Source organism: Syngnathoides biaculeatus, chromosome 2 (assembly GCF_019802595.1).
Source record: "Syngnathoides biaculeatus isolate LvHL_M chromosome 2, ASM1980259v1, whole genome shotgun sequence".
NCBI lineage: Eukaryota > Metazoa > Chordata > Actinopteri > Syngnathiformes > Syngnathidae > Syngnathoides > Syngnathoides biaculeatus.
In genome coordinates this window covers 38,968,708-38,993,607 of record NC_084641.1, presented here as the reverse complement: position 1 = coordinate 38,993,607, position 24,900 = coordinate 38,968,708, and the positions used below count along the sequence as shown (strand labels likewise).

At 41.9% G+C, this 24,900-nt stretch overlaps 1 protein-coding gene across 2 annotated transcripts; it reads right to left on the bottom strand.

Annotated features, from left to right (window-relative positions):
* Window positions 1-3,759: 3,759 nt before the first annotated feature.
* cnppd1 (cyclin Pas1/PHO80 domain containing 1) lies at window positions 3,760-23,077 on the bottom strand. Of its 2 annotated transcripts, none has more exons than XM_061803812.1 (8): window positions 22,633-23,077; window positions 22,071-22,173; window positions 17,434-17,515; window positions 17,224-17,344; window positions 11,165-11,293; window positions 11,030-11,091; window positions 10,841-10,958; window positions 3,760-5,091 (listed from the first exon to the last, which is right to left on the bottom strand). In XM_061803812.1, the coding sequence occupies exons 1-8, from the start codon at window positions 22,693-22,695 to the stop codon at window positions 4,495-4,497; spliced, it is 1,275 nt and encodes a 424-aa protein (XP_061659796.1). In that variant the 5' UTR covers window positions 22,696-23,077; the 3' UTR covers window positions 3,760-4,494. The 2 variants fall into 2 exon arrangements, with proteins under 2 accessions (XP_061659796.1, XP_061659806.1); XM_061803822.1 differs by lacking the exon at window positions 22,633-23,077 and adding an exon at window positions 22,454-22,573.
* Window positions 23,078-24,900: the final 1,823 nt, after the last annotated feature.

The following is a 24,900-nucleotide window of genomic DNA, read 5'->3' as shown; positions in this document are numbered from 1 at the left end:
CTAAACAGGTTGGAAACGTGGGTAGGACTAAATGGAACGGTCCTTAAATGGTTTAGGTCCTACCTGGAGGAAAGGAGCTACTTTGTGACCAGTGGAGGTGCTTGATCTCAGCAAATGGCAATGACCTATTGGGTCCCTCAAGGGTCAGTTCTTGGACCTCTCCTGTTCAGCCTGTATATGCTACCGTTGGGTCAAATTCTTCAAAACTTTAATTTTGACAACCATAGCTATGCAGATGACACACAGTTAAATTTAGCAGTGTTTCTAGGTGACTACAGTTCAATTGAGGTATTGTGCCACTGTTTAAATCAGATAACTGGATGAGCCAAAATTTTCTTCAACTAAATCACAACAAAACTGAGATAATTGTTTTTGGCAATAAAGAAAAGAGCATTGCTGTTAGTAAACACCTGGAGTCTCTATCTTTAAAAACCAAAGACCAAGTCCGAAACCTTGGTGTTCTGATTGATTTCGACCTGACTTTCAACAATCATATCAAATCAATCACAAAAACTGCCTTCTACCATCTGAAGAACATATCTAGAGTGAAATCTTGTATGTGTCAAGCAGAGCAGGAAAAGCTCATCCATGCTTTTATCTCAAGAAGACTTGACTATTGTAATGGTCTTCTGACTGCACCCCCCCCCCCAAAAAAAAGAGTATTAAACAGCTGCAGCTCATCCAGAATGCTGCAGCTCACGTTCCGACCAAAACAAAGCGGCCAGAGCATATAACTCCAATCTTAAAGTAATTGCACTGGCTTCCAGTCTGCTTAAGAATAGATTTTAAAGTTCTGCTACTGGTCTGTAAATCACTCAATGATTTAGGTCCTGAATACATGAAATAAATACTTACAGATTAGAAACCCAGTAGAGCTCTGAGATCGACTGACAGGTCAAATAGTGGAGAGCAGAGTCAAAAGCAAACATGGTGAAGCAGCACTTAGCTATTATGCTGCACACAAATGGAATAAGTTGCCAATAGAGGTGAGGTCAGCCCAAAGTGTTAATGTTTTTAAATCCAGGTTGAAAACTCTTCTTTTTTTCTCATGCTTTTGAGAAGATATCCAGTTTTTGATCATATTACTTGCATGCTATGCGGTTTTAATTGTCTTTTTTTACATTTTGTTTGCCATTTTAATCATTTTTATACCATTTCAAATGTTTTATCTCTTTTTTTTAAAATGCTTTTAATCATGTAAAGCACATTGAGTTACCTTGTGTATGACATGCGCTATAGAAATTTGCTTTGCTTTGCAGATAAATAACTGGATGAGCCAACATTCACTTCAATTAAACTAAAACAAAACTTAGATAACTGTTTTTGGCAGTGAGGAAAAGAGGATCGGTGTTGGTGAATACATGGACTATTTTAAAAGACCAAATCCGAAACGTGTTCTGCTAGAATACATGAAAAAATACTAATGGAATATAAACCCAGTAGTGCTCCGGTTGACAGACTCAAGTCAAATAGAGGAGCACAGTGTCTAAAGCAAATATGGTGAAGCAGCATTTATCGATTATGCTGCACACAAATGGAATAAGTTGTCAACAGTGGTGATGTCAGCCCCAAGTGTAAATGTTTTTAGAGGTATGTTAAAAACTTTATTCCTCATGCTTTTTAGAGTATCTACCCATTAATCCATCCATTTTCTGAAATGCTTACCCTCACAAGGGTCGCGGCTGTGCTGGAGACTATTCCAGCTGTCATTGGGTAGGACGGGGGGTACACCCTGAACCGGTTGTCAGCCAATCGCAGGGCACATGGAGACAGACATACAATCACAACTAGGGGCAATTTAGAGTCCCCAATTAATCCATGTTTTTGGGATGTGGGAGGAAACCGGAGTGCCCAGAGAAAAACCCACGCAGGCATGGGAAGAACATACAAACTCCAGACAGGGGGAGGACAGGATTTGTACCCTGGACCTCAGAACTGTGAGGCCAACGCTCTGCAGCTACACAACCATGTCGCCAATATTTCCATATTTACATGATACTGTATTTCTTACACTGTATGTTGTTTTTAAGGTTTTATTTCTTTTGTTTTAAATACTTTTAATCATGGATACCACATTCAGTTACCTTGTGTATTAAATGAATACTTGCAGTAGTTGAAGATTTTTTTTTTTCAAGTATTTCCCCCCACCTTACCAACAAATCTCTTCAATTTGGTGTCCCATAAAGGTGGAGCCCTCAAGCTGTTTGCCACTCACGCAAAAAAAGGCTTTTGCACCTTTGACAGACAAAAGCAGTAAGAGTAACAGTTGACATGAAACTATGCTGTCTTTGTTCTAGTGCGTCCACAGTGCGTCATCTTTTTCCATGTGTGCCTATCTCCTGCATCTTCCTCTCTAACACCAACTGCCATCATGTCTTTTCTCACAACATCCATCAACATTCTCTTTGGTCTTCCTCTCGCTCTTTAGACTGGCAGCTCCATCTGCACCCTTCTTCCAATGTACTCACTCTCTCGCCTCTGGACATGTCTGAACCATCAAAGTCTGCTCTCTCTACATCCAACTTTGGCTATCACTCTAATGAGCTCATTTTTAATCCTATCCAACTTGCCCACTCCTAGAGAGAACTTTGGCATCTTTATTTCTCAACCTCCAAAAACAAAAGTAAACTCAAACATCAAGGTATATCAGTTAGATCACAACATCTGCCATTACGTGAGAAAAAGATGACTTCATGAGAGAATCCAAATCACTGACAAAAGAGAAAATGTTATAGAACAGTGGCGTATAAATGATAAAAAAAGAGAATTGAATTTGTCAAACTACATGTTGATAAGGCACCATGCTTGAGAGAATGTCTTACACAGACAAAACTAACTTTTTGGCAAGACATCAGCTCTGTTTACAGAGGTGAAAATTGAAGCATTGGATGAAGGAAAAATAGAACACTGTCTCAACCGTGAAACATAGAAAAGGGAGGTCTCTTATCTTATGTGGCTGCTTTGTTTCATGTCAACATGCTGTCTTGAGTTGATGCAGGGTCCAATACAATCCTCATGACTATCAAAGTATCGCAGAGATAAATGTGCTACCCAGTGTCAGAAAACTTGGTCTCACTCAGGTTATAGATCTTTCAAAAGGAGAAGAACGCAAGACAGCCTGCCACCGGAGACACATTCTGAAGTGGGCTTCGATGATTTGTGAGCCAATCTTGGACAGGATCTGAAACACGCCATCTGGAGAAATCACCCTTCAAACGGTATTCAACTGGAGAGGTTTACTCATCAAGAGCGGCCCATAACACCTACTGAGAGTAGCAGACGTCTCATTGAAAGTAAAAAAAATAACTAAAAGTTTGCCTCAAAAGGTTGTGCAACAAAATACCAAAAGGTACCATGATTGTTATTCAAGTCTCTTTTTAAAAATAATTCTATTGGAAAAGCAAAGTCTTTTTATTGGTTAGTTAATTCATTTTATTCCTTTGTCAGATTTACGTTATTTTTGTGACCACTGCACCATTTCCTTTCACCAACAATTATAGCCACGTGCGTTGCGTGTCTGTTTTCTGTCTTTTAGACACTGAAAACAGTGAAAACTTAAACTTGTGGACAAATCTGACAGCTTTTTTTTTTTACAAATTGATGCAGAAACAAAGTAATTTCAACAAAGAAAGTCACTTTTTTTTTTCAAGTTTGCTTGTTTTACAAATACATATTTTTACATGAATGTACAAAATTAAGAACATTGTGCATCCAAGTATACCAAATTTTCAAAATGGCATGTTCAATTACAAATTCCCGTGGACCACTTTGGCTTTATTAGAAATGCAATCACACAAAACTGTGCATGTCAAACCTCTACTGCCCAACAGATCAATATTGCAGTCACCACCCTCTTTAGAGTGAAAGGTGCTGTTGTTGCAACAGATATGTAAGCAAGTGCAAAGCACCTCACCAAAAATAGAATGCAGGGAGTGTCAGTAAGCATGCTAAATAATGAGGCATTATGTGCAAAAACCCACACAAACTTAACACAAAATCAGAAACTACTAAATGGGAATTATCACATTACCCTTTTGTCGTTAAGACTTTCATTGCTTGAGCAGGAAGTGTTGAATTATGAACATCCTTTCCATTTAAAGGGTTGCACATTGTACGAGCATGACCTGTGAGACATCCCCTACATTGTAAAACTTTCTTCTCACCAAGCACCATTTCACCTCTATATACTTAAACCCTTCCAAGCTGAGACTATCACTCAGAAGACAATGATGAAGACTTCCAGCCTTCAAACCAGTAACTTGTACCCCCCCCCCAAAAAAAAAAAAAAAAAAAAAAAAAAAAACATACAAAATGAGTTAGGATAGCTGCGGTCAAACAAAGTTACTGTACGAGGATCTCATGTCTGAGATCTGGTTATGTGCTATCGCTCGTGTGTTCTAGATTTGGAAAGTACAAACATGAAGTGGTGATTAAAAAGCAGTGCTGGTTTCTTTTTCAGAGTATGTGACAAATAGTCGTGGCATCTGCAGTATGCTAGCCGGCCATGAAAAGGGCTTGCATTTTGTCTACAGGTAACATTAGCTTTGCATTACAAGCTCCCTGCTGAACAGGCGCAAACACTTTGAGGTGAGAGATTTCAATTGTTTTAGCACTGCCAATCAAGAGGGAGGCCAACAATGATGCATGACGGGTGACTATGGCTGAGGTGTTTCTCAGCGTGCGACCATATCGTGGGAGGCTGCTGCAACAGCACGGATGAACAGTAGACACAATGTACGAGGTTTTAGGTGACTCCAATCGTGTTTGTTGCTGTGTAGGGACCCACAGACACAATATTGATGTCTGTAGGCTGGCGTGAATTGAAGGCGCTCTGTGTGGTCGATCCCCTCCTATCACGTTGGTGTGATGGTTCAGACTCTTGTTAGACAGAGTACAACAGGGGAGACACTGGTTTCGTCCAAGGGAGTCAGGGGCTCGGTTGGATGTGGAAAGCAGTGCCGGGGTGATGTTGTCTGGGGGTGTCAACAAAGTCTGAGTGCTTGGACAAAGACTGAGCTGTTGGAGCACAGTGCTTGTGACAATGAGGCCAGTCACACTAGTCAGATAGAAAAATCCGACCATACAGGAAATCTGAAAAAGAAGAAAAAGTAAATACAATAAACATTATTTCTCGTGGCTAATGTAGAACCCCCCCCTCTCAAAAAAAAAATATTGTCAAACGTCAATAGTGCACATTACACTGGAAAACTTTTACATTTTGTAAATGTATGACAGCATCTAGAGGTTATGAGAGGTACACACTTTCATTCTAATACAGCCCCTTCCTGATTTTTGTTTTTTTGCATATATATTCACACGCAAATGTTTTAAGTCACCAGACCAATTTGAATGTAACTAAGAAACAACCCAAAGAAATACAAAATTCAGTTTCCAAATGACAATTTTATTTATTAAATCCAAACCTTTCCAAACCTCTGTGAAAAAATAATTGCCCCCTGAAACTAATAGTGTTGTGCCACCCTTGGCAGCAAAAACCAAAATCAAGCTTTTACAATAATTGGTGATGAGTCTTTCACATAGCTTTGGAGGAGTTTTCTCCCACTCTTTATAGCAGAATTGTTTCAACTCAACCATATTGTAGTGTTTTTTAGCATGAACCACCCGTTCAAGGTCACACCACAGCATCGCAATTGGATTTAAATCCAGACTCTGACTTGGCCACTCAAAAACGTTAGTTTTGGTTTATTTGAGCCACTTCATCGTTGAAAATCTTGACAGCGAAGGTACCTATGCGAGGATTCTTTTCGTGGACTTCAGCTCTGCGTTTAACACAATCATCCCTGAACTCCTCTCCTCCAAACTTCTCCAGTTCAGCATCTCGCCTGCCATCTCCCGGTGGCTCTACAACTTCCTGACGGGCAGGACACACCAGGTGAGGCTGAGTGACACCATCTCATCCACGCGCACTATCAGAACTGGGGCACCCCAAGGTTGTGTCCACTCCCCTGTGCTCTTCTCAGTCCAGACGAACGACTGTACGGCGTGGCATCCAACTGTCAAACTCCTGAAGTTTGCAGATGACACCACATTCATCGACAGGAAGTGGCAAGACTGGAGCATTGGTGTGGTCAACACATCCTGCTGTTGAACACTCTAAAGCAGGGATTTTCAACCACTGTGCCGCGGCACAGTAGTGTGCCGTGAGAGATCATCAGGTGTGCCGTGAGAAATTATCCAATATCACTTTTTTTTTTTTTAAATTAACATTTAGTAATAATTTTCTGCAAATATTATGTCATTGTCCAGTGTCCGTGCTGTAAAGGCTGGCAGAGTAATGTAATATTTGTCCGTGTGGCAAAACGTAGCTGATTGCCTCGTTCCTCCAAGAGAATTAGTGATGCACCTGAGAGGCCGTGGTGACAGTCATGGAGAAGTTTTTAAAAAGGACAACTGCAAACTCCGAACTGGGCCCTGGACAAGATTCTGACCCGTATGAAGGCCCTAGTATGAGTGGTGGGAAAAAGAAAGCAAAGACGGTGAGCTCAAGGCAATATAATGAAAGCTATCTTTCGTTTGGATTTACTTTCACCGGGGATGAGACGACACCTATTCTGTTATGCCTGGTGTGTGGCGAGAAGCTATCCAACAGCGCCATGGTGCCAAGCAAGCTTAAACGCCATCTCCAAACGACACACCCGTCGCTTCAAAACAAGCCGATAGACTATTTTGTTCGCCTGCGTGTAAACAGAGAAAACAGGCAACGTTTATGAGAAAAACCACAAAGGTAAATGAGAAAGCGCTCAAAGCTAGTTACCTAGTCGCCGAACTTCTTGCTAAATCAAAAAAGCCGCACACTGTGGCAGAGACATTAATACTACCTGCCTGTAAAGCCATTGTCAACGAGATGCTCGGCCCTGATGCGGTTAAAGACATAGCTTAAGTCCGGCTCTCTGATAACACAATTGCCAGGCGGATTGATGACATGTCTACAGACATCGAAAGCCATGTTTTGGAAAAGATACGCATCAGTGGGAAATTTGGGTTGCAAGTTGACGAGTCTACGGATATTAGTGGACATTCTCAGCTCTTGGCCAATGTGCGTTTTGTGGATGGAGATGCCATTAGAGAAAACTTCCTATTTTGCAAGGCACTGCCAGAAAAAACAACTGGAGAGGAAATTTTTCGGGTCACATCGGAATATCTTGACCAGGGAGGACTTACGTGGGAAAACTGCACAAGTGTGTGCACTGATGGAGCTGCAGCCATGGTCGGGCGCACCAAAGGCTTCGTGAGTAGAGTGAAGGAAAGAAACCCAGATCTGATTGTTACGCACTGTTTTTTGCACCGTGAGGCCCTCGTTGCTAAGACTTTACCAGCAGAACTGGTTCCTGTGTTGGACGATGTGGTGCGCATAGTGAACTTTGTAAAGACACGACCTCTGAAAAGCCGTATATTCGCATGTCTGTTGAGGAAATGGGAGCGGAGCATAATGCCTTATTGCTCCATACGGAGGTCCGATGGTTGTCGCGCGGTAAGGTGCTGACCCGTGTGTATGAGCTGTGAGAGGAACTTAAAATGTTTGACAAATGAGAGGTCTGATTACTCAAATCTGTTTGCAAGTGATGAGTGGTGCGCAAAGCTGGCATACCTGGCTGATATATTTCATCATCTTAATGAACTGAACACAAGGATGCATGGCCGAAATGAAAACCTGCTTACAAGCACAGATAAAAGAAATGGATTCCGTTTAAAGGCGCACCTCTGGCAACAACATGTGCAACGTGCCAACCTGGAGATGTTCCCACTCACAGACAAACGGCCAAGCAACACTGCTGCACTGTCTGAGGTAATAGGTAAACATTTGAAAAGTCTTGAGGAGAAGTTGTCATTTTATTTCTCTTCAGCCTCCACTGAAAGCTTTGACTGGGTTAGGGACCCATACAGCTCGGCATCAGTTGCTGGAAAGGACACGACTCTACAAGAGCAGGAGGAACTAACTGAACTGAAACAGGATCGTGGTTTAAAACTAAGATTTGCTGATCTTCCTTTGGGCAGTTTTTGGTTGACTGCTGCCAAGGAGTTCCCCATTCTGGCCAACAAAGCTGTTCTGACATTGCTCCCATTTTCCAGAACATATCTGTGTGAGCTGAGCTTTTCAAGCCTAACTGCTATAAAAACTAAAAACAGAAAAAGACAGAGCTGTTGAAGAAGAGCTTCGCGTGTGTCTTTCTTCTATTCCTGCCAGGATATCGGCTTTCATCTAAACAGGCCCAGGTTTCACACTGACTGAGTATAAATAAATTGAGAAATTATATTGTAATTAAATGTACTATACAGAGTGTCATTTTGTAACATTTTTGGTTAGTGGTGTGCCACAAAATTTTTCCAATGTAAAAAATGTGCCGTGGCTCAAAAAAGGTTGAAAAACACTGCTCTAAAGACTGTAGAGATGATTGTGGACTTCAGGAGGCATTCTTCACCACAGCTGCCTCTGACACTGTCCAACAGTCTTGTGTCAACCGTCGAGACCTTCAAATTCTTGGGAATTACAGTCTCAGTGGACCTGAAGTGTAGGACGAACATCAACCCCATCCTCAAAAAAGCCCAGCAAAGGATGTACTTCTTGCGGCTTCTGAGGAAGCACGGCCTGTCACAAGAGGTGCTAAGAAAAGTTTTACACAGCGGTTATCCAATCAGTACTGTGTACCTCTGTCACAATCAAAACTGCTGAACGGATTGTCGGCACCACGCTACCCACTATTGAGGTCTTGAATGCAATGTGAACTAGGTCCAGAGCAGGGAGGATCCTTTCGGAACCTCCACATCCTGGGCACCAGCTCTTCCAGCTCCTTTCGTCGGGAAAGGGTACAGATCAATGAAAGTCAAAAGTAGCTGGCATTCAAACAGTTTTTTGCCTCCGGCAATTAAGTCATTAAATTCTTGATCAGTGAACCTACTATTTCTCTGCCTTGTGCCATGTTAGGACACTCACTCACATCCTCAAGACTTGTCACTTTAAACTGCTCCCTTTGCACAATTCATATTGCACTGGTTTATAACGAGAACCCCAAACGGGTAAAGGCACTCTGTACAAGTTTAACACAATGCGAGACATTAACACACTTATCTATATAGATTTTACATCTTGCACATCTTAAAAGGAATAGTCCTTGTCTCTTGTTCTTTGTTCTTGTTGCTATGTTGTTCCTTGTTCTGAATGTGGTACCAGGGCAGCACAGACTGGCAGAGAAAATTTCCTTGTGTTTTTACACACTTGGCCACTGCATTTTGTATTCTGCATTTTGTATTTCCTTGGGTTGTCTATGAATGGTATTAAAATTGGTTTGATGATTTGAAACTTCTATGTGTGATAGATATGCAAAAAAAAAACCAGAAAAAAACCCCCATCGAAATCAGGAGGCGGCCAAATACCTTTTCACGACACTGTGTACGACAGCTCTCAATTAAAACAGACACTCAGCACTCCCCAGGCCCAACATAATGTTGGCAAAGTAGACTAATGTTTAGCTTACCGATTTGCACTTTACTGTTCCTGAGGTTCTATCTTACTTGGGAGAGACAAAGGTCCATGCTACAACAAACTGGTACTCACCTTGCATTTCACTACGAAATGCAACCACACTTTTGCCAATTGTCTTTTCTCTCTCTCGTTCCTCAACTCAGCTTTAGATTTTGAAACTGCTGTCTTGGCACTTCTGAGTCCAACACTTCACTTCCACATAGAGTGGAATCTCTACTGACGAAATTAATTCGGTTCGTAAGTTGTTTCGTAATGTGAATTTTTCGTAAGTAGAAATGCTTTTTTTACATGTAAATACCCTAATATGTTCCAAGCCCCCACCCCCCCATCCAAAAATAAGCAAAGTACATAGTGTAAAGAATAACAAAATTTCTCTTCATTTACCTTTGGCATTGGTTGACTATGTGAAGAGAAGGGTGAGTGACAAAAGGCATCATGTGGGACAGAGGAGCAGGGAAACGTTTGACAGCCGAGAGAAAACATACATATGAATGTCCGCACGCAACTTAATTCCATTTCTTCTTCTTCAGTTTCTGGGGGCCCGTGGTGAAGAAAGACGAATAAAGTTGTAAAAAAGACAAATGCAAAACTCACGAAAAAGTTTATTGACATTCCTCGTAGCTAATGGGATGCCAGGAAGATGCTACGGTGACAGCCAATGGGACACCAGTTCTATCGCGCCACACGAACCACGATACAGAATGTTTACGTTCGGTGGAATTAGGGGACTGTGAGTCCAGCGCGCATTTTTTCCTTTTGTATCCCGAACTTTTCTTCGTAACTGGAGACAATAGTTTTCCGAGGAGGCATTTCATAACCTCAACTCTTCATTTCTAGAAATGTTTATAAGTAGAGATACCACTGTATTGATGAAGTAGATGTATTAAGTCTTGTACATCACTGCTATCTTCGCAATCGTCAATGCGGTAATCCTGATTCGCAGTTTTGCTTTACTATGGTTTCTGAGGTGCATAAGCTTTGACCTGGAAACTGCAATGCACGACTGCTCAATTAGAGCTTTGCACACATTTGTAGGTAAGCATTGTTGTGCATCAGTGGATGCAGATTCACAAAATTGTTCACTTCAGTCATCATTTTTGGTTATCAGGGACGGGTGACACATGAAACAAGATCCCTGTTTATGTTACCAATATAGTTTTCGGACTGATGGTCATTATTTTTGTCACTGTAATTGTGATACTGTTTCACCTTACACATAAGTTTTTGTGTTTCGCAGAAGCGCTACTAAACATACTATGATTTGTGTACTACTACCTTGTGAATAAAACGACTCGCACAGTGATGTCCAGTACGCTCTTGATGGGACTCCCTGCTCACCTTGATGAAGTGCTGGTAGAGAGCGGCAAGTGCTTGATTCCATGCTGATTGTTCGAGAAGCACACAGACGTCAGTGTATGTAAACCAACCCCGCATCACCCCCTGACGCTCAGCAATGCTGAAAACCAAAAATCACATGAAGACTTAATTTGCCAAGTAAGAATTTGAACGGAGAGAAAGTGCACAGACCTGCTCTCTAGTCGGCTCAGTGCATCCAAGAAGTCACTTGACTCCGCGAAGAGACGCCAGTCCTCCAAGAATTGACAGATGATTGGGATTAAGTATAAACAGACACATGCTAGATGCACACACTCACAAACTTACAATTGCGTTCAGGAAATTGATTTCCAGGTTATTGACCGTTTCAACATCCAGCTTCCCAGCTGCTCCCCACTCATCATTGAAGACCTCCTCCTCCTCACCTTCGTCGTACAAGTACTTGCTGGCAACCATCTAAGACAGAACAGCATATCATGGATTTGTGAAAGCAATCAAGATACTCAAGTTTATTGGGAATGTAAGTAGCAAATTAAAATGACCCGAGAATATACTTCATATACTGTGTAGTAAACATATCGGGGAGAGTCCGAACTTCCATTCTTTAAATTAATAGTGGATATTCTGAATTCAAGTACAGTATATGCATTGACCTCTATGTCAGTGTCAACTCTATAAGCTTTTAAAACTTTTTTTCTGAATAACAGAATTTGGAAATTGTGCTTGATTTTGACTCAAAACAGCATCAAATGTGACTTTGAACATACAGTGGTACCTTGGTTTTTGAATGTCTTTGTTTTCGTACAAATCGGTTTTCGAACGAAAATTTTACGATTTTTTTTGCTTTGGTTTTTGAACGAAAAATCGGTATTCGAACGCCCCGACCAGCTGAGCCGCGACGATTTGTTACTGTGCTTTCGAACGCACCCCCGAAAAAAATGGAAACGACGTAACACGCGCAACTGCTCGCTACCGCGCGTGACACAACCGGTTGACCCACACACTCCTCTCCGCGCAGACGTGTCCCGGTAGTGAATTTTTTTCCTTCCAATTGAGTAATATTAACCCCCGATCATGCCTTCAAAGAAGGCAAGTGGAACTACTGGTGCTGATAAAAGGAAAGTGGTGCGTAAAACTGTCGACTTCAAGAAGGATTTGATAGCCAAGCATGAATCTTGTGTGGGTGTTTCTGAGCTATCGAAGAAGTATTGCATGGCGAAATCGACGATCAGCACTATCCTAAAACAGAAGGATGTCCTCAAACCAAGTGATGTTGCTCAAGGAGAAACCGTATTGATCAAGCAGAGGCCACAGATCTTGGAGGAAGTCGAAAATTTGCTTCTTATTTTTGTGAACAAGCAGCAGTTAGCTGGGGATAGTGTTGGCGAGGAAGGGAGGAAATCTGATGATGCTGAAGGGAGAAAGGATGTTTCAACTGCCGATATTAAAACTATATGCGCGAAATGGAACGACATCAATAATTTTGTAGAACTCCATCACGCTAACAAAGTAGAATGTTGCAGAGCACTGCAAAATTTCACTGACGTTGCAAGTAAATTTTTTTTTACGTTACATACTTTCTGTCCAAATAAAAAACTATTTGCCCCCCCCCCTCATTACTGCTTGTTTAAAGTTATTCTTCACTTTTGCACTCTACAACTAAAGCAAACATTTTAGGCAAAAAGTAAATATATTTCTTAAATGATTAATTATACAAAGTATTTAAACTATACATGTATTTCTACTATGCATTTTTTTTTTAATCAGGAAAAGCTTAAAAAAAAAAGCTTTAAAAATTTTTTTTTTAGGCTTGGAACGTATTATTTCCTTTTCCATTCATTCTAATAGGAAAACGCGCTTCAGCTTTCAACCGGCCTTCAGGAACGGATTGTTTTCGAGAACCGAGGCACCATTGCATAAGCAACTGAAGTTAAACAATACAATGTATAGTGAAGAAAATAAGTATTTAAACACCCTGCTATATTGCAAGTTCTCACACTTCGAAATCATGGAGGGGCCTGAAATTTTCATCATAGGACCAGGTCCACAGTGAGAGAGAGAATCTAAAAAGAAAAATCCAGAAATCACAATGTATGATTTTTTTTTTATTTGAACACCTGTCTATCAGCGAGGATTGTGACCCCGTTAGTCCGCCTTTAGAAGTCCACCAGTGTGAGGTCGTTAGCGGGATAAAGACACCTGTCCACCCCATACAATCAGTAAGACTCAAACTTGTAACATGGCCAAGACTAAAGAGCTGTCCAAAGACACTAGAAACAAAATTGCACAACTCCACAAAGCTGGAAAAGGCTATGGAGAAATTGCCAAGCATCTTGAAAAAAGGCCCACTGTTGGAGCAGTCATTAGAAAATTTAATAATCTCAACATGACAGTCAATCTCAATCGGAGTGGAGCCCCATGCAAGATATCACCTCATGGGGTCTTAATGATCCTTAGAAAAGTGAGGAAGGACTACACAACAGGACTTGGTCAATGACCTAAAAAGAGCTGGGAGCACCGTTTCCAAGGTGACTGTTGGTAATACACTAAGACATCATGGTTTGAAATCATGCATGGCATGGAAGGTTCCCCTGCTTAAACCAGCACATGTCAAGGCCTGTCTGAAGATTGCTAATGACCATTTGGATGATACAGATGAGTCATGGGAGAACATTTGGTGGTCAGATGAGATCAAAATGGAACTTTTTGGTCATAAATCCATTATCCCGTGTTTGGAGGAAGAAGAATGATGAATTCCATCCCAGGAACACCATCTCTACTGTGAAGCATGGGGGTGGTAGCATCATGCTTTGGGGGTGTTTTTCTGTACATGGGACAGGACGACTGCACTGTATTAAAGGACAGGATGACCACGGCCATGTATTGTGAGATTTGGGGGAACAACCTCTTTCCCTCAGTCAGAGCATTGAAGATGGGTCGTGGCTGGGTCATTTAACATGACAATGACCTGAAGCACACAGCCAGGAAAACCAAGGAGTGGCTCCGTAAGAAGCATATCAAGGTTCTGGCGTGGCCAAGCCAGTCTCCAGACCTAAACCCAATAGAAAATCTTTGGAGGGTGCTGAAACTCTGTTTCTCAGAGACAGCCCAGAAACCATTTTAATCAAGAGAAGACCTGTGTGGAGGACTGGTGCCAAAATCCCTCCTGCAGTGTGTGCAAACCAGGTGAACAACGACAGGAAATGTTTGACCTCTGTAATTGCAAACAAAGGCTACTGTACCAAATATTAACATTGGTTTTCTCAGGTGTTCAAATATTATTTGCAGCTGTATCACACAAATAAATAGTTTAAAAAAACATACATTGTGATTTCTGCATTTTTCTTTTTAGATTATCTCTCTTACAGTGGACATGGACCTACGATGAAAATTTACTCCTCCATGATTTCTAAGTGGGAGAACTCGCAATATAGCAGGGTGTTCAAATACTTATTTTCTTCACAGTATTTACATTGTACATAAGCGTAGTAATAAGAGGATGTCTGCTCCAAAGGTGGGCAGTCAAACATTTTACTTAAGTAAGAGTAGTGTTAAGTGACGATGTGACAAGTAAAACAAAAAATTTTTCCAGAGTGTATACAACCACCCCTCGACCCAATGTGCAAATTCAGATGTTGCGCTGTGTGGACGTGTGTTCAGGCAAAACTACATCATCACATGAAATTTACTGTTTTTCTATAGCTATAAGTGATCTGAAATATCCAGGTTTAGGCAGACAATGCCTAGACTAATACTACAATACATGAAAGCTGTTGCTTTTGGTTCATCTAAATGTAAGAGTGGCGCGCCACTGCGCTCATGGTCACGGTGACCTTCCCAAGTTGGGCACTGCATAGGTATGACAATTAGCTGGGCTTATCTACATCTATTTACAGGAAACCCAATAGAAAATGTCGTGCGAAGTCCTTTCTTGTGTCATTTGATTGGTGAACTAGATTTAAATATCAATAGCGGTTAAAATATAGTGGCACAAACACCGTCCAATGTTGAAGAAAAAATTCTCACGAACGAAATGAATAAACAACAATTGATAAAGTAGTGTCCAACATTTACATCACTGTAAAAGAGTTAAAGTATCAATATTCTTCACAAAAGTAGCAGACATTTCTGGTGAAACCTCAGGCCAATGCTCACGCAAAATTACATGTGGAATGGATCTATCACAGATTTCACCTAGAAACATCTCTAAATTGGAAACTGTTATCGAAATTCTTGTCTCGCTAAGACATTCCGATAAACCCTCGTTAGAAAACTGACAGCCAATCAGCGTTTGCCATGTCAACACTTCTTCCTGTCCTGATCCCATTGCTTGTGGATATGGTTTCACCGAAAAGCGAACCTCCACTATCTGCCATTTTGTGGCCGATTTTTGTGAAAGATAATTACAAACAAACAAAAATAATTACATTAATTAATTCATAATAATAATAATTCAATTACCCCATGGGGGTTGAAGAACGACAAATTTGGGTGCGTTGTCTCATTGTTGTTACAGTTTGGGGCACAAGACCTCGGCATCTTGGTCTAGTTAGAAAGAATAGTCTGGAATGCTCAGCCCCGGTGACATCCTTGACCCCGCCCTGTGACATTTCTTGCAGGTCTAGCTGTCAGAGCTGGCAGATATACAGATATTGCGTGGACTTAAAAAAAAATTCTTTATTTTCAAATTTTTCTTTCAATTAATGTCCAAATCATATGTAATAATAATAACAAAATTACTCCAGATTGGAGGGTTTATTATAAATAGAAATTTTGGACGAAGTCATCTTTTATGTTAAAAATGGTGAATTTCACCCAAAAGCGACTGATTTTCATGCACCGTATTTTCTGGATGACAGTGCACACCGGTGAATGGTTTTTTTTTTGTCTTTTTTCCCCCCGATAAACAATATGCACTGGACCATACGCCACGGATATACTTTTTACCTACGCACTGGTACGTTTTAAATATTAGATATTCACACAGAAAGACTTAGCAAATGTTTATTTACATAGCTTGTTTCTCAACAGTGACTGGAACACAGCAGTAAAATGGCTCAAATAGAACAGAAATGTCTTTTTATTCATTCTCTTCCTGTTCACAGAAACCACTAAATTATCAGGGTTGAAGAGCCTTGGAGAATCTCAAAATGTCATTTTCATCTTGAGTTACCGTTGAAGCTCTTCTCTTCTCTTCATGGATCAGTCCAGCCTTTTAATCATTTAGTGATAGTAGATTCTGTTTTGCTCACATAGCAGTCCAGCCTTGTAATCCTTTAGTGCTCGTAGATTTTTTTTCACGCTGCTCCACGTGTTTAAAATCCACTGGAAGAGCTTTGCATGCGGCCATTTTTTGTGAAAGATTTTCAAATTAATTAAATTAAAAATATGTATGGCAGGACGGTGGATCAGCTGGAAAGTGTTGGCCTCACAGTTCTGAGGTCCTGGGTTCGATCCCGGACCCACCTGTGTGGAGTTTGCATGTTCTCCCCGTGCCTACGTGGGTTTTCTCTGGGCACTCCAGTTTCCTCCCACATCCAAAAACATGCAACATTAATTGGACACTTTAAACTGCCCCTAGGTGAGATTGTGAGTGCGTCTCTTTTTCTCTATGTGCCCTGCAATTGGCTGGCAACCAGTTCAGGGTGTACCCTGCCTCCTGCCTGTTGACAGCTGGGATAGTCTCCAGCACTCCCAGGACCCTCGTGAGGATAAGCGTCTAAGGAAATGGATGGATGGAAAAAATACATTATGCATCTGAGTGACGTGCAGCATCCTGCTTTCAGGGCACCAAAAACTAGTGCTCTCTTCTTTTTCTACAGCCAATTGAGTTCAGGTTCTTCTTCTACACCCAGTGAAAGTAAAGTCTCCCTCTTCTTCTGTAGAATGGAAAAATCTGAACATGGCCAAACCTGAGTGCATTGTTGGGAACGGCCATGTTTTAACCATTTTGTTCGAACAAGTTTTTGTTGTACTTTTGAATTCATAGCCACTAACGAAAAAACATTTTAACCACATCCAAAAAAATGCCACAGGGTTCACAGCGCCCGAAAAAAAGTAGCGGTTTGCCGTCCGGAAAAACACTGTACTGTACAGGGCTTTGGCGGCATCTTAGGGCATTTCAGAAAGAGCACAAATAAAGTACATTTTTCAGCCAACAGTTGGGGATGGACAACCACAGGGGAAAAAAATAAAAATATGTATTCATGAACAATGAACTGTGATTAAAGTAATTACACTTTGTAAAAAATGGCAGTAATCCATGTAAGTAGTAGTTTGATGGAATTTTAAAAAGAAATTTGCTGTTTTCACTCACACATTGCTATTTTCATTTTGAATACATTTCAACAAAATGTACAGAATGACCTTCAACCCCAGACACATACCATGGAGATCAGGAAGAGGTCAGATGAGGAGATCTTTTGGAGGTATTCAGGGTTTCTATTTCGGAGCCTTTCAATGTAAACCAGTGCTAGCATCATGGCACATGGTGAAATACAAGCCTCCCTGCAGCAAAAAATAACAACAACAACAACAAAGAATTTCTCTCAACTGTAAATCTCTCTACCTTCAATTCCTTGTTCCATGTTACACACCTTGAGACATAAACGGCATATTTCTTGCGGAGTTTCCTGATTGGGCTTGGTGCAGATTTCTGGAAGATTTCAACAGCAATATCTGACAGGGATGACAATATATGCAAATAATGTTTGTGCAATTTTGGGTTGGTATTATTTAAGTCTAACATCAAATTAATATATTACACTAATAAAACGTTTGGGATATTGGGCTTTTGGGTAAAATATCAGGATGAACAAAACATTTGCAGGTGAACTAAATGTTTCAACAAATGAACTTCACATTCTCTAAACCAGGGGTGCTCTCTCGCTCTCTCTATACAGTGTTCCCGTGTTATTTTTGGCGGTTACGTTCCTTACACCCCTGCGAATAATGAAAATGTGCAAATAATCAATGGAGTTTTAATATTTACACGTATATGTACCATATTTTTGCAACCATAAGATGTACTTAAAAGTCTAACATTTTCTCCAAAATGAGCAGCATAGCTTATGCGGATAATTGTTGTGTGACTTGTCATATAAAGTACACTTGAAAACCTTGGTTACACTTTGAGCAGGCATACAAGCACGTGTTTTAGCGTGCATGTAAGATACCATATGATGGCGCTTACGAGGCAGAGAGGAATAATTACATTCCTCCTCAATTCCACCGACACGCCTTCCCAGGAAGAAGCAGAGTCTGGGTTCTCTGAGGCGGGCTCTCTTATCTTTGGGATTCAGGTCATCGAGGTGGTTAAAAAGCTCCTCGGTGGCAAGACCCCAGGGGTGGATGAGATTCGCCCGGAGTGTCTAAAGGCTCTGGATTTTGTGGGGATGTCCTGGTTGACAGCCATCTGCAACATTGTGTGGACTTCGGGGACAGTGCCTCTGGATTGGGAGACAGAGTTGGTGGAGGTTGTGTTCAAACTACAGGGGGGAAAATCACACTCCTCAGCCTCCCTGGTAAGGTCTATTCAGGAGTGCTGGAGAAGAGGTTACATCAGCCACCAAGGTTGCCCTTTCTCATTGATTTTGTTCATAACTTTTATGAACCGAAAGTCTATGCGCAGCAGAGGCATACAGGGGGTCTGGTTTGGGGTTCTCATTAATGCATGTCTACTTTTTGCTGATGATGTGGTTCTGTTGGCTTCATCAATTCGTGATCTCCAACTCTCAATGGAGCACTTCAAATCCGACCGTGAAGCAGTTGGGATGAGAATCAGCAGCTCCGAATCTGAGACCACGGTTCTAAGTTGATAAATGGTGCTGTGTCTTTTCCAGCTCAGGGATGAGCTCAGGCGGAACGGTGCATTGATACAGACTTTGTATTGGTTCGTTGTGGTAAAGAAAGAGCTAAACTGAAAGGCTAAGTTCTCAATTTACCGGTCGAGCGATGTTCCTATGCTCATGAGCTGTGAGTCACTACTGAAAGAACAACATCCTTGGTAGAAGCGGCCGAAATGAGCTTCCTGGGTGAGAAGCTTGGTCATCCGGGAGGGGCTCAGAGTAGAACCGCTGCTTCTCCACATTGAGAGGAGCAAGATGAGGGGGCAGGCACATCTGAGTCGGATGACTCCCGGACACCTCCCTGGTGAGGTGTTCCCGACACATCCCACCAAGGAGACCCCGGGGATGATCCAGGACTCGCTGGAGTGACTACAGTATGTCTCTCGACTGCCTTGGGAACTGGGGATCTTTCCGGAAGAGCTGGGTGAAGTGGCTGGGAATTCTGGACGTCCCTGCGAAGGCTAGTGCCTCCATGACCAGATCACGGACAAGCGGTAGAAAATGGGATGGATAAAATCAAAGTTTCCAAATCCATTCAGTAGTTCATGAGAAAGAGCTATGAGTGTTCTGAGGACAGAAGTTCAAATCCCTGGCCTGTGTGGAGCTGACATGTTCTCCCTGTGCCTGCGTGGGTCTTAACCGGTTGTGAGTGCAACTGATGCCTGTCGACATGTATGTGCCTTGCAATTGGCTGGCAACCAATTCAGGGGGTACCCTGGCTCCTGCCCGAAGACAGCTGGGAGTGGCTCCAGCAGTCCCGCGACCCTCGTGAGGATAAGAACCTCAGAAAATGGAATGATTGATGTCTTTACTGACAATACTGACAACAGCAAGAGCCAGATACTCTTGAACCACCACATCATTGTTGAGGATCTGAGGAGAATGCCGTCAAGTGATGTGGGTCATGCCTTTTGAGTGTTAAAGCAGTTACATTTTTTTTTTGATTATTGATTAATGTTCTTGATTGCGGTAAAAGCATTGAGATGGTTTACTTACTGCCTTTACTTACTTGCTCCTCGAGAACTAATTTAAAGGCTTTGTTCTTGTCTCCCATTCATACTTTACAATTGATTACAAACAATATTGAAAATTTTTGCAACACAAAAGTGAAGGTGACTAAATACACTGATGGTCCACCTGTAATGATTATCGCGTGCTTACGACTCATCTTGAAATTTCACCCGAAAGCAAGCTATCCCCTAACTTTTTGAGAGTAATGCATGCCAAAGTAATGCAACCCTATGGGGGCACAAGCCAGTGCAATCTGTAGGCCGAACCCAAGCCCAGGTAAATGCAGAGGGTAGCGTCAGGAAGGGCATCCGGCGCAAAACCAAATAAATATGAGTGTTTATGTAAAGAATACCATACTGGAACGGTCGTGGCCTGGGTTAACAACGCCTGCCCCCGGCACTGTTAACCTGCAGGGCGTCGGTGGAAATTCAGCTACTGTGGTTTGAAGACAAAGGGGAGGAGGAAAGCAAATTCATTGGCAGAAGAAGAAGTGGAATGCACAGAGCCTAAAACTGTGTGTAGGGACTTTGAATGTTGGGACTCTGACAGGAAAAGCTCAGGAGTTGGTTGACATGATGATGAGAAGAAAGGTTGATATATTGTGCATCCAAGAAAGCAAGTGGAAAGGTACTAAGGCTAGAGGTTTAGGATCAGGGTTTAAATTATTTTACCATGAAGTAAATGGGAAGAGAAATGGACTAGGGATTTATTTTTCAGACAGAAAGATAGAGATGGGAAGGATGTGTAGCAGGTAAGGGTGATTAAGGATAAAGATGGAAATGTGTTGACTGGTGCCAGTAGTGTCCTAAATAGACGTAAAGAATACTTTGAGAAGTTAATGAATGAAGAAAATGAAAGAGAAGGAAGCGTAGAAGAGGAAAGTGTGAAGGACCAGGAAGTGACAATGATTAGTAAGGGGAAAGTTAGAAAGGCACTAAACGGGATGAAAAATGGTCCTGATGACATCCAGTGGAGGTAAGGAAGCAATTTGGAGAGGTGGCTGTGGAGTTTTTCACCAACTTATTCAACAGAATACTAGCGGCCGAGAAGATGCTTCAAGAAAAGAGGAAAAGTGTGCTAGTTCCCATTTTTAAGAAAAAAGGCAATTTGCAGAGTTGTGGGAACTATAGAGGAATAAAATTCATGAGCCATAAAACGAAGTTAAAGAGTAGTGGAGGCTAGACTCAGGACAGAACTAAGTTTCTGCGAGCAACACTACGGTTTCATGCCTAGAAAAAGTACCACTGATGCATTATTTGCCTTGATCATAAGAGTAAGGCGAAGAGTAAGCCTATGACAGAGTACCAAGAGAGTAACTGTGGTACTGCATGCGTACGTTTGGTGTGGCGGAGAAATATGTTAGAATAGTACAGAACATGTAAGAACGTACCAAGACAGTGGTGAGGTGCGCCGTATGAGTGACAGAATAATTTAAGGTGGAGGTGGGACTGCATCAGGGATAGGCTCTGAGCCCCTTCCTGTTTGCTGTGTTAATGGATAGGCTGACAGATGAGGTTAGACTGGAATCCCCTTGGACCATGATGTTCGCAGATGACATTGTGATATGGAGTTAAAGCAGGGAGCAGGTGGAGGAACAATTAGAAAAATGGAGGCATGCACTGAAAAGGAGAGGAATGAAGATTAAACAAAGTAAAACAGAATATATGTACGTGAATGAGAGGGATGGAGGGGGAAGAGTGAGGTTCCAGGGAGAAGAGATAGCGAGGGTGGATGACTTCAAATACTTGGGGACAACAATACAGAGCAATGGTAAGTGTGGTAAGGAAGTGAAGAAACTGATCCAAGCAGGTTGGAACAGCTGGCAGAATGTGTCAGGTGTTATGTGACAAAGAGTATCTGCAAGGATGAAGGGCAAAGTTTATAAAACAGTGGTGAGGCCAGCTATGATGTATGGATTTGAGATGGTAGCACTAAAGAAAAAACAGGAAGCAGAACTGGAGGTAGCAGAAATGAAGATGCTAAGGTTCTCGCTTGGAGTAAACTGGTTGGATAGTATTGGAAATTAGCTCATTAGAGGCACAGCCAAAGTTGGATGTTTTGGAGACGAGGTTAGAGAAAGCAGACTTTGATGGTTTGGACATGTTCAGAGGCGAGAGAGTGAGGAAATTGGTGGAAGGGTGCTGAGGATGGAGGTGCTAGGCAAAAGAGCGAGAGTGACCAAAGAGAAGGCTGACAGATGTTGTGAGGGAAGACATGAGGGCAGTTGATGTTAGAGAGGAAGCTGTAGGAGATAGGCTTCGATGGAAAAAGATGACACGCTGTGGCGACCCCTAACGGGACAAGCAGAAAGAAAAAAAAAGAAAAGAACGCACGCCAAAGTCATTCATCAACATGTTCTAAAACGTCTCAGTCACCTGTCACCGGGGAGGAGAGGGCTTCAAGTGACACATCACGATCCAAACCATAATACAGCCTCTTTTTCACTCGTTCAGACAACATTTGGTGTCCAGGAAGAAACTGCAAACACAACACAAAAGATGTTTTAGTGACTATCTGTATGTAGCTGAAACTTTATGAAATGCTTTGTGATTGATTGAGTTACACTGCAGATCCCATTATATAAGTCACTACTGTGTTCCATGAAACAAAGTGGTGGACGATTCGCCGCGAAGGAACGACCTGAGTCCGCCAATCTCACGCTACAAAGAATAACTAATACCGTAAACATTAGCAGGTGCCAGATCAAACTTGATACAATAAATTCGGAACCAATTCAGCTGACACGTAAAACACTTACAATGGTTAGGTTACTTTCGAATTCACACACTTCGACTAACTTACAGTCACAAAAACATTAAAAACCACAGCGAGCAGCCACAGACATTAAAAAAAAACATTCAGAGAACGTGAAGTTTCAAGCTAACATGGCGTCTCGCGTTAGCTTAGCTTCGGTAGTTGAGGGATAGGACAACCTACCGTGAACTCCCGGAAGTCCGAAAATTGGATAGCTGAATCGTTGAATAAAAAGTCAAAATCCATATCTCCGTTTAGTGACGGGTCAACATTTGCTTGGGGTTACGTTGAGGACGAGTGATTGGATTGGCCCCCACCAACACTACACCGGGAACACACCCTGACCCTGACCGAGCCGTGACGTCAGACACTTAGAACACTTCTTCCTATGAGGAACCGACAGGGTGCGCGCTTTATGGTGACGCAATGGTTGTGAAATTATTGATCGAGCCAGAAGTGGAGTACGCTGTCCCAATTGATGTCTAGGCGTGTAGTACACGCGCATCATTGTTATTCAAAGCAAACACAATATATTAATATTATTTTCGATCATACCCTCCCCACACCGAAGTCAGGCTTGCGAACCACTACACCATCAGTGACCTATGCTTAAAGTTATCAACCAAATTTCAGAACAATTAGGGCTTGTGGTTCAATGCTTCACATATTAGTTCCCCATCACTCGGACTGACCACCCACACACACTCACACCTACGTGCAATTCAGTCTTAAATGAACTTCACATGGTCACTGACGGTGTAGTAGTATAGAGCTCGTGCACCTACGTCATCGAAAGCACATGGTCATATTGACAGTCAAAGAAACCATTGTTCAATGCTAAGTCTGTTGAGATAAAATGAAAACGTCTTATACCACGATGGCCAGAGTTTTGTCTGATACCATTGAACATTTAGAAGGCGATAATAAACGAAGGTACGTGGAAAAATGAGAGACAATGGGCATAGAGGACACATATTTAATGCCGAAGTCGATGTTTTCACCAATGAGAAATTGGACTTTTAATTCGCTTCTGCTTGTCTTGGACAACTGGATATACACATGTATTTGGTGAGTAAGTCGTCGAGATTTACACAGAAGAGTGTGAAAGTGTATAAAATTTGGATGCATACAAATACTTCGTTGCTGGATCTATTCTCAATCAAGAATAAATCCCACATAGTGATGGAGTCACTCTGATTTTTTTTCAATACAAATACCAATATTTAAATAAATGACCTCCGGTTTTACACAAACTCGCATTCATTAACTATGATTGGAAAAAAAAGGACGGAGACGTCCCCTCCATACACGGAAGCTGCCACATGTAAACCTCCGTAAACCTTCTTTGTGACAGACGGTTTATTATTATTATTATTATTATTTGTAATACGCATTGTTCTCAAGTGAGTCAATTTGGCATTATAAATACATTTTGCTCATTTGAGTTTGAGAAGAATAACTTCTAACTGCTAACCTGCAGGGCATCGGTGGAAATTCAGCGACTGTGGGTCGAAGACAAAGAAGAGGAGGAAACCGGATCCGTCATCAGAAGAAAAATGAGGAATGCACAGAGCCTACAACTGAGTGTAGGGACTTTGAATGTTGGGACAATGACAGGAAAAGCTCAGGAGTTGGTTGACATGATGATTAGGAGAAAGGTTGATATTCTGTGTATCCAAGAGAGCAGGTGGAAAGGTAGTAGGCTATGCCCCACAGGTAGGATGTTACTTAGAGTTGAAAGAGAAATTCTGGAAGGAACTAGATGAAGTAGTTCTGAGCATCCCAGACAGCAAGAGAGTTGTGGTTGGTTCAGATTGTAATGGACATATTGATAAAAGAAACAGGGGTGATGAAGAAGTGATGGGTAAGTACGGCATCCAGAAAATGAACTTTGAGGGACAGATGGTGGTGGACTTTGCAAAAAGGATGGAGATGGCTGTAGTGAACACTTATTTCCAGAAGAGGGAGGAACATATAGTGACCTACAAGAGCGGAGGTAGAAGCACGCAGGTGGATTATATTTTGTGCAGACGATGTAATCTGAAGGAGGTTACTGACTGTAAAGTAGTGGTAGGGGAGAGTGTAGCTCGACAGCATTGGATAGTAGTGTGTAGGATGACTCTGGTGGTGGGTAGGAAGATTAAGAAGACAAAGGTAGAGCAGAGAACCATGTGGTGGAAGCTGAGAAAGGAAGAATGTTGTGCGGCCTTTCGGAAAGAGGTAAGACAGGCTCTCGATGGACAGCAGAAGCTCCCAGAAGACTGGACAACGACAGCCAAGGTAATCAGAGAGACAGGCAGGAGAGTACTTGGTGTGTCTTTTGGTAGGAAAGGGGAGAAGGAGACTTGGTGGTGGAACCCCAGAATACAGGGAGTCATACAAGGAAAGAGATTAGCGAAGAAGTGGGATACTGAGAGGACTGAGGAGAGGCGAAAAGAGTACATCGAGATG

Excerpts from the sequence above, each read along its gene's own strand:
- cnppd1 (XM_061803812.1), bottom strand. The coding sequence starts at position 22,695 with ATGGATTTTGACTTTTTATTCAACGATTCAGCTATCCAATTTTCGGAC. Across the intron at positions 11,294-17,223 it reads ACCTCTTCCTGATCTCCATG|ATGGTTGCCAGCAAGTACTT; the intron begins GTATGTGTCTGG and ends GTTCTGTCTTAG. Across the intron at positions 5,092-10,840 it reads TCTACCAGCACTTCATCAAG|ATTTCCTGTATGGTCGGATT; the intron begins GTGAGCAGGGAG and ends CTTCTTTTTCAG.